Source organism: Bactrocera neohumeralis, chromosome 4, assembly GCF_024586455.1.
Source record: "Bactrocera neohumeralis isolate Rockhampton chromosome 4, APGP_CSIRO_Bneo_wtdbg2-racon-allhic-juicebox.fasta_v2, whole genome shotgun sequence".
NCBI lineage: Eukaryota > Metazoa > Arthropoda > Insecta > Diptera > Tephritidae > Bactrocera > Bactrocera neohumeralis.
The window spans coordinates 24,066,104-24,081,856 of NC_065921.1; the positions used below are offsets into that span (position 1 = coordinate 24,066,104).

Consider the following 15,753-nt stretch of genomic DNA (forward strand, 5'->3'; position numbering starts at 1 on the left):
ATTCTCGTATAAGCGCACTTATCTCTCGCGATCTACAGGGCGTATGAGTAATGCAATAAATGTTATTCCCAATCAAGCTCCGTTGAGGGAATTGGTACAATCTTGAAATATACGAATATTGGATTTAAAATTATTTTTGAAATTTTTAAAATTTATTGACCGATTTCTCAATGCCTGGAAAAGTTTTTTGCAATTCGTCAGTGTGCTCAGTAAGGTTTGCTATTTTCTCACGTCACTTTGGTACAATGCTTGGAAGTCAATCTAGGTTACTACGCAAATTCAAGTTCTCCGGTTGCTACTGAGAACGGTGGCGGTCACCAAATCATCCTCTCAGATGAGACCCATTTCTGGCTTAATGGCTTCGTCAACAAACAATTTGTTTCAACCGGCAATGTTAGGTTCTTTTTCTTCTTCTTTACTGGCGTAGACACCGCTTACGCGATTATAGCCGAGTTAACAACAGCGCGTCAGTCGTTTCTTCTTTTCGTTACGTGCCGCCAATTGGATATTCCAAGCGAAGCCAGGTCCTTCTCCACTTGGTCCTTCCAAAGGAGTGGAGGTCTCCCTCTTCCTCTACTTCCCCCGGCGGACTGCGTCGAATATTTTCAGAGCTGGAGTGTTTTCGTCCATCCGGACAACATGACCTAGCCAGCGTAGCCGCTGTCTTTTAATTCGATGAACTATGTCAATGTCGTCGTATATCTCATACAGCTTATCGTTCCATCGAATGCGATATTTTGCCGTGGCCAACGCCGTGGCCAAAGGACCGTAAATCTTTCGCAGAACCATTTTCTCTCGAAAACTCGCAACGTCGACTCATCAGCTGTTGTCATCGTCCAAGCCTCTGCACCATATAGCAGGAGGGGAATTATGAGTGACTTATGGAGTTTGGTTTTTGTTCGCCGAGAGAGGACTTTACTTCTCAATTGCCTACTCAGTCCGAAGTAGCACCTGTTATTAATAGTTATTTTGCGTTGGATTTCAGGCTGACATTGTTGTTGCTGTTAATGCTGGTTCCAAGATATAGACGAAATTATCTACAACTTCGAAGTTATGACTGTCAATAGTAACGTGAGAGCTACGTAAGTCGCGAGTGCGACGACTGTTTGTTTGATGACAGGAGATATTTCGTCTTGCCATCGTTCACTGCCAGACCCATTTCCATTGCTTCCTTGTCCAGTCTGGAGAAAGCAGAACTAACGGCGCGGATGTTGAGGCTAATATCATTGGCAAACGCCAGCAGCTGTACACTGTTATAAAAGATTGTACCTGGTCGATTAAGTTCTGTAGCTCGAATAATTTTCTCCAGCAGCAGGTTGAAGAAGTCGCACGATAGGGAGTCGCCTTGTCTGAAACCTCGTTTGGTATCGAACGGCTCGGAAAGGTCCTTCCCGATCCTGACGGAGCTTTTGGTGTTATTCAACGTCAGTTTACACAGCCGTATTAGTTTTGCGGGGATACCAAATTCAGACATCGCGGCATAAAGGTAGCTCCTTTTCGTGCTGTCAAAGGCAGCTTTGAAATCGACGAAGCGGTGGTGTGTGTCGATTCTCTTTTCACGGGTATTTTCCAAGATTTGGCGCATGGTGAATATCTGGTCGGCTGTTGATTTGCCAGGTCTAAAGCCACACTGAAAAGGTCCAATCAGTTTGTTGATGGTGGGCTTTAATCTTTCACACAATACGCTCGATAGAACCTTATATGCGATGTTGAGGAGGCTAATCCCACGGTAGTTGGGGCAGATTGTGGGGTCACCTTTTTTATGGATTGGGCATAGCACACTTAAATTCCAATCGTTGGGCATGTTTTCGTCCGAGCATATTTTACAAAGAAGCTGATGCATGCTCCCTATTAGTTCTTCGACGCCGTGTTTGAATAGCTCGGCCGGCAATCCATCGGCCCCCGCCGCTTTGTTGTTCTTCAGGCGGGTAATTGCTATTCGAACTTCTTCATGGTCGGGCAATGGAACGTCGGCTCCATCGTCGTCGATTGAGGAATCGGGTTCGCTTTCTCCTGGCGTTGTGCGTTCACTGCCATTCAACAGGCTGTAGAAGTGTTCCCTCCATAATTTAACTATGCTCTGGGCATCGGTGACTAGATCACCTTTGGGGGTTCTACAAGAGTATGCTCCGGTCTTGAAACCTTCAGTTAGCCGCCTCATCTTTTCGTAGAATTTTCGAGCATTACCCCTGTCGGCCAGCTTATTAAGCTTTTGATGCTCACGCATTTCGGCCTCTTTCTTTTTCTGTCTGCAGTTGCGTCTCGCTTCCCTCTTCTACTCTCGGTATCTATCCCATCCCGCACGTGTTGTGGTCGATCGTAACGTTGCGAGGTAGGCAGCCTGTTTTCTCTCCGCTGCAACAAGGCACTCCTCGTCGTACCAGCTGTTCTTTTGCATTCTCCGAAAACCAACGGTTTCGGTTGCAGCTGTACGTAAAGATTTTGTAATGCCGTCCCACAGTTCCCTTATACCGAGTTGTTGACGAGTGCTCTCAGAGAGCAGGAGTGCAAGCCGAGTAGAAAATCGGCTATCTGTTGTGATTGCAGCTTCTTGAATTCGAACCTTCCTTGTATTTGTTGACGTGCGTTTTTTGCTGCACAGAGGCGTGTACGAATCTTGTCTGCAACAAGATAGTGGTCCGAATAGATGTTAGTACCTCGGAGCGTACGCACGTCTAGAACACTGGAGACGTGTCTTCCGTCTATCACAACATGATCGATCTGGTTAGTGGTTTTTCGATCCGGAGACAGCCAGGTGGCTTGATGAAACTTCTGATGCTGGAATCTAGTACTACTGATAGCCATATTTCGGGGCCGGAGAAGTCGATCAACCTCAACCCATTTGGGGATGTTTCGTCGTGGAGGCTGAATTTACCGACCGTCGTGCCTAAGATACCTTCCTTGCCCACCTTGGCGTTAAAGTCGCCAAGCCAAGGTGGGTCTCTCATCCTAGACAGTTGATATCCTTTCACGTTTTTTTACGTAGCGGGTCCCAAACCCACCGCACAACCCTATGTAGGGGATGTTTCACCATCTCGCTTTAGCTCGCCTTCAAACGGATGTACTTTAGCTACCCAGAGGATACTTGGTCAAAGACCGGAAGTCGTGAGCTGCTTGAGCCAGATGTAAAAGAATCGTTTCTCGCCACTCCCAAGTGAATTGCGATCCTCACTTGCGTTAACTTCTACACATGACCCCATCCTCCACACTCTCAGCTACGGCTGCTATATTCCCTTCACTATATTATCCAATATTGAATGCTGCGTCTCCAGATGGGTGATGATATTGCGAAGAGTACGATGGTATGATATGTCAAAAAAAGACTTTCGAAAAAAGTACCTCTACTTGGATCACCATGCCATGCGAATTTTTCAGTTTTTTTATTTGATGCGTCATTGCTTGATTTTTTAATCATTATTCATTCTACAAAGATCTAATTACCTTATCTAACCGTGATCATACCTCGACTGGTCGAAAAGTGGTTTGTATCTCTAACGTAAACGTAAAAAGGCTTGTTCAATATTTTTTTTTTTTTGATGAAACTCAAAGTTTTTGGACCCTCCACATTTAAAGTTACAGAGCACGGGCTAAAGATAATGCACCTATTTTGGTACGCAACAAATGCAAGTCTTTCAAATTTTACGCTTAATTTATTTGTTTATAAAAAAGTGTTAAACACTATGCTTAGAATTAGAAATTTTATGCTAATTAACACTAAATAATTGTAATCTTAAACTTTGCTAAACAAAATTTTTACTAAAAATTAATTATGCAATTTTACTATACATAAATATATTTGCAACTTTTTCGCTTTAACAATATTCAAACATAATACACAGGCGCTCTCATTATAAAGCCATAGAAAGGTTGAATTAAAGTTGACATATTTTTTTCTTTTCGAATTTCGAAGAAGTATTTAGGCACATATACAACTGGGCTGTCAGTCATTAAGCTGCCTCATTGGCCGTCGTTGCTCTGGAACTACTCTTACGCTGCATAAAGTATATAATCCTAAAATTGCCGAAAAAATACACAGAACAGACTTAATAAATGTGTCAAGTGTGTTATCGAAGCGGACTTACGTTATGAGCAAAAAGTTTGCGGCATAGATACCACAGCTGAGAAAGTAGAAGGCACCCGGAGATGATACCAATGTCGCGTTGTAAATACCAGTGTAGATTGGCGACGACGCCAAAGGTGATAGTGTTTGCAGTGAGGTAATTACCGCATATACTTTGCCTAAAATTCCAAAAATTTTGTTTATTAATTATACTTTCTATGAAAAATTAATTAATAGAAGTTTTACCGATTTCTGTGCGGTCCACCAAACTTGCAAGTACCGCTTGCAACATGGGGCTGTTAATGCCAGCCATGAAGCCCGCAACCGCGGCCACATACATCTGCCAAAACTTCTCAGCCAAAGCGCGTATTAAACTGTCGGCGAAGCTACCCAACAAGCCAAGTATAGCCACCACAGTTAAAGGCGCGCTGAATACCTGTAAAACGATTTTTTTGGTTGTGGTTTAGTTTTTATAAGCATTCTGTGCTAACTGCAATATAAACTCACCACACGCAATAATACCAAAACGATGGCACAACCAATCATTTTGATACCAATGCCGGCCGCAGTGAAAGTGGTGAATTCTTGCAGCGTGAGATTGAATTTGTTGCGTAGAAACAGATAAAGTAAATTCGCCTCACCCTCTGTAAGGAGAAAATAATATTTGTGTTAAGTTACAATAAGAAATTTGGTACTAAATTTAGTACTTACGCTGCACAAAGGTTGTCGAAATTAAGGCGAACATAATACACCAAATGATGCCGCGATCATAGTGCGGTCTGCGTTTCAGGCAAGTTTTAACCAGATCCTTAATCAAATCGAATTTGAAGAACTCACGTACATGCGACTAAAATAACAAAAAAAAAAATTTATTATAATAGTAATGAAAAAAAAAAAAAAAAATTCTTCACTCAAAATTTGCAACTCACCGTAGTTCTTTCGTGTTTCACGTTCAAACTTTCGGTTATAAAGATGGCGATATAAAGTAGCGCTACCAAATCCATACTCGCGGCAATTACGAATACGCCGATAGTACCAGTTGCGGCCAGTATGGAACTGGCTATCAAATTACCAACCAGTGTACCAATACCCATAGCACCCTCAACCAAGAACAGGCTACAAAGTGCGAAAAATAATTTAGTAATTGTCGGCTGCAAGCGCAGTATTGCTTCAAAAACACCTACCGCCTAGCTCTGCCGCCCTCATCACACACATCGGAAACCAGACAAAATGCCATCGCTACCAGGGCACAGTTGCTACCAGTTAGTGCTGGTGGTATGTATGATATAACGTAGATCCAAGGATTTATCGGTGTCGCCATAGATATACCCGCCAATATTGACGTTATAAGATGTCCGAGAAATGCCGCTGTTTCAGCAATTAATTTAATTAATTTCTTTGTATTTCATTATAATGACGAAATTGTTTATTTACCTGCAAAGGTTGCTACAAGTATAGGTCTACGTCCAAATTTATCAGACCATGGTCCAATAAATAAACTGAGGAATGCGGGCAAAACGCTGTTAATCAGCGAACTCGCCATAATAATCCTGGCCACATAGGGTTGCACTTGGGTTTCGATGGCCTGGAAACAATTTGGAAAGTAAAATATTAGAATATTATGATTTTTTTTAAATTTATTTTATTTAAATATTTTTTTATATTATGTTATTAAAATATTTATTTTAAATACTTTTTTATTTATTTCATTTAAATTTTTATTTTATTTAATATTTAATAATATTTTCATTTAAAAGTACTCTGCTAATAACAAAAACTTGTATTTGTCATTCCTTAGTAGTCCTTTACTGATAACAGCAACTCATTTCTGCCATTCATTATATTTCCCTGTCATTTAGTAGTGTAGTCTGCTTATAACATTGCTTCCCCTCTGTCATTCACTTTGTTTTACAGTCCTTTAAAAGTGCCCTGCTAATGATATCAGATCACTTCTGTCATTATGTGTTATATTTTGCAGTTTTAACAGTATTATGATGATAACATTGTATTTGTCATTCCTCTGATAACAGCAACTTTTCATTCATTATATTTCCCTGTCATTTAGCAGTCAGTCTGCTTAAACAATGTGTCGTTCACTTTGTTTTACTAATGATGATCAGATCACTTCTGTCATTGTGTGTTATATTTCGCAGTCATTTAACAGTATTATGATGATAACAAAAACTTGTATTTGTCATTCCTTAGTAGTCCTCTACTGATAACAGCAACTCATTTCTGCCATTCATTATATTTCCCTGTCATTTAGCAGTGCAGTCTGCTTATAACATTGCTTCATCTCTGTCGTTCACTTTGTTTTACAGTCTTTAAAAGTGCCCTGCTAATGATCAGATCACTTCTGTCATTATGTGTTATATTTCGCAGTCATTTAACAGTATTATGATGATAACAAAAACTTGTATTTGTCATTCCTTAGTAGTCCTCTACTGATAACAGCAACTCATTTCTGCCATTCATGATATTTCCCTGTCATTTAGCAGTGCAGTCTGCTTATAACATTGCTCACCTCTGTCGTTCACTTTGTTTTACAGTCCTTTAAAAGTGGCCTGCTAATGATCAGATCACTTCTGTCATTATGTGTTGTAAATAATATATTTCGCAGTCATTTAACAGTATTATGCTAATAACATTAGCTTACTTCTGCCATTTATTTTGTTTTAAAGTCATTTAACGGTGCTCTGTTAGTCAGATTAACTTGCTTTTGTCATTCCTTCAGTCTCACAAATATTTAATACTGCTCTGCTAATATCATTAACGCTCTACTTTCATTGATTATGTTTCAAAATCATTTAACAGTGCTCTACTAGCTCTACTAATAACCTTAAGACGCTTTTAATATACATATATGTATGTATGTATATTCTGTTTCACAGTCATATAACAGTGACTCTAACTATAACTCGCTTCTGTCATAAATTTTAATTTAATGTTATTTAACACTGCTCTGCTAGTAATATTTATTCACTTCTGCCAATTATTTCGCTTTTTTGTCATCTAACAGTGCTCTGTTAGTAAGATTAAGTCGCTTTTATCATTCCTTCAGTCAGTCAGTTATATAACAGTGCTCTGCTAATAACACTAACTTTGCTTCTGCTTGAAAACCAATAGAATTGCTGGTTCTGTAGACGATTATGGCTCCTGTTTGGTTGAGTCTAAAAAAAAAAATGCTTGGCACTTCATCAGTATCTTACTTATTACAAATAGTAAGAAAATTTAATTAGTCTAAGTTTACATTTTCAGCGTTATCCACTTCGTCCATATATTTGTTTTTTTTTCTAATCTTCCGCTTCTGATCTTTTACGACTTATGTGCTTTCCTCAGTGGAGATTCCCTATCAGTTACGTTCATTTCTTTTTATTTTATTTTGATTAATGATAGCGTGGCTGAGTCACACATTCCAGTTATTATTTAATCACAGGGAATCCACCTGAGTAGGCTCGTCAGCTGTTATTACCCCCAGCTGATTTACTGATAATCAATACTACCACATATGCATTTTATTTTTTTTCGTAATCAATTTTCATTTCTTTTTTTTTATGTTATCAGTCTGAAGCTTATCGCAAGGAGTTGTTGCTATTATTACTTTGTTTTATTATTATTATATTATTATTCTGTCTGGTAGAACAGCAGGTGCGCATTTTTTTAGAACTAGGTTTACGTCACGCCTTCATTGCTTATTTCTTAACGTTATAACAGCAGAATGTCTAATTTTAAGCTTAAAGATGACAATTCTTGCCGAAATGTTTAACGAGTATCCAAGCTACTTATACTTTTGAACAAATTTAAGTTTTGTAACCGAGTTTTGCAGCAATTGACAGAAAATTAATAAGTAGATTTTATGAATCGTCTTTCTATATATCTACATATATATTCTCATTTACTTTAAATTTCTTTAAATATTTTTCTCCATTAATAGTCCACTTTCCCGAGGCTTCTAATTTTTCTTGTAGTATTGTATATATAAACTCGTCTATAACCGGATAAGCGGTATCTACGCCAATAAAGTAGAAAATTGTTTTATATGAGCCGTCATGGCTTCGCCAAACATCTGTTCTATATGTCCAAATGGTTACTTTTAGATTTTTTTTTTGTTTCTTCCTTATTGCTTTATGTCAGTACATGTGTTTTATAACACTTGTTTCTTCGATTCACAACTCGGCAAGGCTTGGCGAACCACGACAACTATTAAAGATTTCTTTGTAAAGTCGTTTACTAAACTAACCACCAGAAAAATAAAACTGAAAAAACTTTTTTACCAATTGTTTTAAATTGGTAACGGTCTAAGTCATAGATGTTCCAAATAAAAAACTTGCTTGAGAGTACTCACTTGTGATGTCGCGTTTTTGGGTATAACTCCCAACATGGGTTCGCACAATTCCTCATCGTAATCGTAAACGGCAACACAAGTTTGATAAAGTTCTTGATTTTGTAGCACAGCACCTTTAATAAACATAATAATAATGGATTAACGTTTTTCATGCACACGGTTTTAGGGTAACACTTCGAAAATGTCCTACCGGCCAATGCTGTCGCTATATAAACTAGAAACAATGCAGGTTCTATCACGGTAAACTTTCTCTTTCCATCCGATTTACTCGAGGCTACTTCACTATTATTATCCTCCTCGATTGCCTGCAATTTTTCAGCGGCTATTGTTTCTTGTTTTATCGACATAACACTACCGTTTGAGGGATTACTTAGAAAAAAAAAATCAAATAGTTTATGCGCTGTCTAGGTTGGAATCCCAAGTGTTGTTATTTCGGTTTATGGCTCGCTTCAGTTGCACAAGTCGTTTAAATACTTTTCAAATATGTCCGCTCTCCTAAATATATATGAGAAACCGTATTGTCGCATTGAAGAGTATTCTGTCGCAGTAAAAATGGGTGATTTTTATTAGAAAAAATACAAGCATACATATGTCCCTATGTGATTTGGCGCGTTGATTCATTATCGAAAAGTACTTCAGTTTATTTTATTTGCGCCATTTGAAGAGAGCAGATAAGACATTATATAGTAGAGTAGTAAAAGTTTTGTAAACAGAGAATAAAGGTGAGCTGAAGTTAGAGAGCCAGTCAACATTTATCAATTAAATGTAGTTTTTGTTATAGAAAGGCGCTAATAACTGATAGTGGCCGGGAGCACTAGCCCTCCCATTGATAAGAGCGGAGGTTAGAAAGAACTGAGTTCAGCTGTACTTTTTCACTTGTAGGAATTAAATGCGTGTGAAATAATTTTACTTCTGGGATGTTTTCTGCTTCTACAACAAAAACAATATATTGTGTTATTAAAAGTAAGGACCGATTCCGAAATTTGTTTGCTTTTGTTTCGTTTTCTTCACTGTCTCTCTTTTAACCATCGTCGAAAAATTGCTTGAAATCGATATAGTAGTTTTTGAGGGTTGAAATTTGGACGGATATTTGTGTACTATAAATATAGCCGTAGATCTGCTGTTCCGATGACTATCCGTTCCGAAAGTAGATCAGCGATATTAGCCTTGAGTTCCCTGACTGTGCGCTCAAAACTAGTGAAAGGAAGTCTATGCTCTTTACCTCTATTATTGAGCTATTTTGCTATGTATGAGTATGATTAGACTGATTTCAGTCTCAGTAACTGCGGAATGAGAACGAGTAGAAGCTCCGTTGGCATCTTCTGGTTCACTATTGGATTTGGACCTCAGACGAAATCAGCAAGCGCTGGTTGACTAACATCCGCTGTGCAGTCGCAAGGGTCTTCTGCTCGAGTGTAAAAAGTCTAGGGAACTCTTCGCTCTCAGCAAAATTCACTTCTAAATGCTTGTGAAATCAATTGTGATTCAATATCTTATCAGCTGCATCAGCTGTTTGGAAGAAGATGAGATAGAATCCTCTCGACACGTCTTCCTTGAATGTCCGGCTTTTGCTACATCAAGTACATCAAGGCAAAAACACCTCTTATCTCACTATTTTAGACATCCAGGTGAAATAGCGAAAGTAGAAATAAAACTCCTAAGCAGATTTTTTTTGCCGTCAGCTCATTTTCAACTTCAGTAGATTTTTCTTTTTGGCATCATAAATGAGTATATATAATAATCTAAGTGTGATCCCGCCGCAATGCTGAGAGATCAGCTATCTAACCTGACCTAACCGGTTTATGTACCGAAAATTTTTTCGTCTAATCGTACATACCATTTAATATATATGTACATTCTTATATATAATATCTTTCGAATAATTTTATTTGTTCCAAACAACCGTTAGGTGAAAAAACTACCATACTATATAACGAATAATATTCAAAGCAGGGTATCATACACGCACATATGTATATAGGTACATATATAGTATATCTAAATCAAAACCACCATCTATTTGTATTTCTAATATAATGTCTTCTAACCTCAAAGGGAAGTTTAACGTTATCAAAAATGTTTTCTCCTTGTTCAAAAATTTTTATTATCTTTCAAGTATTCAAAACACCGTTCCACAATCCAAACCAGAGCTCAAATTAACTATTTCAATCATTACACAGGTCTACAGTGACATCCGGAAATTGTAATCAAACTAATTTTAATTGTAAAATTCCCCGGGAAATGATATTAAAAAAATGTATTTCGCTAAGTTGGTAGGACTGTCCTTAATTACTATGCCAAATATGATGAGCCCGATCTGTCAACCAGTTTGTTTACAGCAGCTGCTTATGTCGGGACACCTCAGTAGTGCGTTGCGATTTTTACAAAGGATAAAAATATCGGACAAAGAATTTGTCTAAAATTTTGTATTTTTAACCAAATTTCCTGCAAAATCGTTGCGAATGTTGGAAAAGGCTTACGGTGATTCAGTTTAAAAACACAAGCCTACAAGTGGGACAAAGCCTTCAACCGTCGACCTCTTCTACTGATGATAATATTAAAAAAGTAAAGGATATGGTGCTTGAAAATCGTCAAGCAAGTGATAGAGAGATGACTCGCGGGTCCATTCAAATGATTCTGCTGAATATTTTGGGCATAAAACGCGTTCTTGCTCGACTCGTCCCAATAAAGCTGATTTTTTTCTAAAAAGACTACCGTAAATACGTCTTTTTGGACATGCTTGATCGTGCGAATTCCGATCCCACATTCATGGAGAGCATTATAACTGCCGATGAGACATGGGTTTATAAGTTTGACATGCAAACAAGTCAACAGTCATCGTAATGGAGGGAAATAAACGAGCCGAAACCAAAACCGTATACACCATTTGGCTCCGTGTGTTTTTTCGATCGAAGAGATAAAACAAATTTCGCTGAAAGCTATCCCAAAAAGTCCTTACAGTGTTTCTAGGACTTCAAAAATCGGCATACGTGTGTTACATCTGGTAGAGAAAATCCTTTCCTGGTAATAGTATGTCATGTCTGTGTGCTAAAAATGGGTTGAATCAGGTCATTACTTCTCTTAGACATAATATAAAGATTTTCGAACTTCCGTGTGACTTTATTCCGCATATATCGCTCAATATATGTTGATAAAATTGGTGTTTTTCTTGTAACGGTGCATATACATATGTGCTTAGAATGAATAAAATCGGGTGAAAACTCGGCGTAGACCTCGCTTATACCTGAACTTGACTTTTCGTTACTTGTTGAGAGGTAGTCGTGTGAAAAATTTCAAATCGATATCTCAAAAACTGAGGGTCTAATTCGCATATATACATATAGACAGACAAGCGAACATAGCTCAATCGACTCCGTTCATCACGCTGATCATATACTATACATACGTACATATATGCATGTATATTACCTGTTCAGAGTATCACAAAATTTTAGAAAAGTTTTATTTTGGTATTGTTATTTCAAATGCTAAGAATCCTCGTTAAGTTGATGACTAACTAAGAACTGCGCAGTTCATGTGCATTCATCATTCATAAATTTGGTACTTTACATTACCCAATTTTCATTGTTTCTAATTTTAACTATCTTTTGAAAATGGGCTCAGATTTGTTTTGCTGACTCATTTATAATACTTGACAGCTTGAATATTATGATTTTTAGTGTGGCCACTCGTTTAATAATACTTATAACAACCGATTAATTTTATTGATAAGCGTAAACATAAAACCAATGTGTGCAATACATTAATGAGCTATTGAAATTAATTATATACATAAATGTCTGTCTGCATGTAAGTGTCCAAATGAAAAACACAATACTTTTCTAATAAGGCTCCATCACTGGCATGCGAGATTGTAGTGATTTGAAATTTGTCAGTATGTCAATAGCCTTAAGTATGCTGCAGAAAAAACAACTCGAACACTTTATCGAGAAAACTTTTTACGATGTTTTTTTAAGACATAACCTATTGAAAAATAACATTTTTTTTTGTAATTTCATTCGTTGTCGATTGTCGATTTAAAAATGGTCAACTTTTTGTTAGAACAATAAAGTGGGTGCACTAAATGCTTCATATGTTTATGGAACAGCAGAGCAAATATGAACCGCTGTGTCAAGAAAGATTGAGAAATAATTGCCGTCACTAGAATTCAATTAATTTGAGGTTTAGTTAGCCCAAACTTTCAAAAGCCATGGTGTACCGGGAACTTTTCAATTGCCCTGTAAACATGATTGTAGATATTATTTTACCTCCATAGAGCATCGAATTGGGATGAGATGAAGCAAAATGTTAATTTATTAGAGTAAACTGCATAGTAATTTGTATATCTTTCAAAAAAGCTGCACGCTTTAAGTAATGAAAAACTAAAAACTGGTATTTTTGGTGACGCACAACTACAAATGTTATTCAGAGGCAACGAAAATGAAAATCTTTTGTTGCTGTCGTACATTTTTTTAGGACATCGGAAAGGCAAAAATTACAAAAATTCTCTTTCTTCTTTTAATTAACTTTGAAAACCTGGGATGTAGTATGAACATAAAAGTATACTAACTGGATAATCATTTATTTAAGTTTCCTGAAAACTTTGGAACGTATGAGAAAGTACAGAGGCATTAATGTTGGAGTATTACACAGAAAAGCCTCCTTGACGTCTATCGGATAAAATCTGAAAAGAGAAGTTTCTTTCCATAAAATAATATGTTGTTAAATGTGTGTTATTTTTGTTTGTTCCTAGAAATTAAACGCGAAATCAATTGTAAACTATTCACGCATGTTGACCACTTGTCTAGTGGGTCCACCGTGGCGTATGAGTGATTAGGAAGTGAAGTGTATATATATATGGTATATATTAAAACTGTCTTTGGGAAATGTTATTGAAGTGGATAATATAAACACAGTTTTATCAAAAACACAAATCTACCAGTGATACAAAGCCTTCAAAGATGGTCGAGGGATCGTTGAAGACATGCCTCGTCCTTCCGACCTTCGTCCTCTTCAACTGATGGAAATATTTAAAAAGTGAAGAATATGGGTTTGAAAATCGTTAGGCAAATGTTAGAGAGATGGTAAGAGAGCTCGACATCTCTTGCAAAAAGAGGTCTCTTTGGACATGCACGATCGTGCGAATTCCGATCCCACATTCAAGGAGTGCCTTATAACTGCAGATGAGACATGGGTTTGTGAGTTTGACAAGCAAACAAGTCAACAATCATCGGAATGGAACCGGTTTTCAGTCGATCGAAGAGATCAAAAAAAGTTCGCTGAGGGAGCTGAAGACCATCCCAAAAGTTGCTTATGAAAAGTGTTTCGAGCATTTAAAAAATCCTTGGCGACACACCTGATGTGGAGTAGTTTGAAGGCGACAAAATAAGTATTGATGAATAATTTAATATTTTGTGTTTTATTTACAATTTTTTTTGTCACAAGATATATCCATATATCTAAGGAATATCACTCATATTAATATTGACAGTTAATTGATGTGATTTTTCTGTAGATAATGTAGATAAAAAATGTAAATAAGAGTCATATGTGAAACTCATTGCCGAATTCGCGGAGCCAAATTATTTGTATACTCTCTAAAAAATAAAAAAAAATTTGTTGTTATATATACATACATACATATGTATATGTATATATATTTATTTGACTATTGGTGCTTGGCATTTCCGTATCGAGATAAGCGATTTTTTTGTTAAAAGTTAAAAACCTTCAAGTGTTGATAGCACTTGCCCTCTCCAGCGTGATAATTGATTGTTATATTATTAGAATTAGATTGTAACAGTAAAATGTCATGTCTGAGAGAGAGAAAAGTTTGCCAAAAATTCTACATTTCTAACGGCTTATCAGCCACTAGCTCTGGTCTTTTTCAGCCGTTACTTATACTTAGTTTCAAACGTTAATTCTTGTTATCTCGCCCTCTTTTGTATTACAATGTTTGCATGTTGTTTACATCGCTTAAATAAAGAAATCGATCGAAACAGAAGAGCAAAGACCTTGTTGTGCATGATTACATAATATATTTGTACCACAGAAGTGCAGGGTGCCTTGTCCTCATCATTCTAAACTTTAAATAATTTTACAAATACCTTTATATTCTATATTATTTATAAAGGGTGATCTATTTTGAGGTTCCCTACTTTTTTTTAAAGAAAAAACAAAGAAACTTCAAATGTAAAGCGGAATGCACATTCTTTGACACTTAGTTTTTGAAGATTATCTCTTCCAAATGTTGGCCGCGGCTACGTTTCAGATGTTCCATCCGTTGAGTCCAATTTCTGATGACTCTTTCGAGCATTTCGACTGGTAACTGGCGAATGACACGTGTGATATTTTGGTCCAAGGCCTGAATCGAAGCGAGATTGTTCGCATAGACTTTAGATATTACATATCCCAACAGAAAAAGATAAGCGAACAAAAAGAAAAAAGGTGTGATATCAAACGATTTTGATGGCCAATCGACCGGCCCAAAACTTGAAATTATCTGCTCACCGAAGTGTTCTCTCAATAAATCCATTGACTGATGCGATGTGTGCAAGGTGGCGCCGTCTTGTTGAAACCAAATGTTGCCGAGATCACGAGCTTTTCAGACATCATATAGTCGTTTATCATGGCGTGATAACGGTCGCCATTGACGGTTACTTTCTCACCAACACCACATTTAAAGAAATATGGGCCGATGATTCCATCGGTCGCCACACCAATTCGTTGTTTTTTCCGGATGAAATGCCAGTTCTTGAATCTCTTCAGATTGCTCTTTGTCCCAAATGCGGCAATTTTACTTGTTTACATACCCATTGAGCCAGAAATAGGTCTCTTCGATGAACAAAATTTGGCTCGAAACCCTCGGATCTTCTTGGAACTTTTCAGCACCCATAGAGCGAAGCGATGTCGCCTTGGAAGCTTGTTCGGCTTCAGTTCTTGCACAAGGTGTATTTTGTTCGTATTCAATTTAAGATCTTGACATAAAATATGCCAAGTCGTCCCATACGTCCGTCCGAGTTGGTGCGAACGGCGCCGATTCTACTCTCCACGGTCTTCGTGTACATTCGGCTGTACGGCTGCTATATTTTCTTCACTGCGTGTTGAACGTGATCTATTCGGTCGAATATTATCCAATAATGAATGCTGAGTCTCAAGATGGGTCATGGTATGCCGATTATGTTGACCATAAGTTGAGCGAAGTGTGCGAAATACATTCTTTACGGAACGTAAATTCTCGTAATAAAAAAGAGTTATGATAAAAAATTATAGTTTGACAATGGGAATCGCAGTAGCAAGGGGCAATTGTGTGTCTAATAGGATAGAATGTACATATCTTCTAAACCAT

The 15,753-nt window shown here is 37.4% G+C and overlaps 1 protein-coding gene across 1 annotated transcript in view; it reads right to left on the minus strand.

Annotated features, from left to right (window-relative positions):
• LOC126754464 (uncharacterized) overlaps window positions 1–15,753 on the minus strand; it is a 213,850-nt gene that overhangs the window by 22,992 nt on the left and 175,105 nt on the right. The window contains exons 14-23 of the mRNA XM_050466433.1: window positions 8,596–8,809; window positions 8,406–8,518; window positions 5,495–5,645; window positions 5,245–5,428; window positions 4,990–5,176; window positions 4,772–4,907; window positions 4,568–4,704; window positions 4,307–4,496; window positions 4,083–4,239; window positions 3,957–4,011 (exon numbers count right to left, since the gene is read on the minus strand). Of these exons, the coding sequence (XP_050322390.1) occupies window positions 3,957–4,011; window positions 4,083–4,239; window positions 4,307–4,496; window positions 4,568–4,704; window positions 4,772–4,907; window positions 4,990–5,176; window positions 5,245–5,428; window positions 5,495–5,645; window positions 8,406–8,518; window positions 8,596–8,809 (1,524 nt within the window). The remainder of the gene's footprint in view (window positions 1–3,956; window positions 4,012–4,082; window positions 4,240–4,306; window positions 4,497–4,567; window positions 4,705–4,771; window positions 4,908–4,989; window positions 5,177–5,244; window positions 5,429–5,494; window positions 5,646–8,405; window positions 8,519–8,595; window positions 8,810–15,753) is intronic.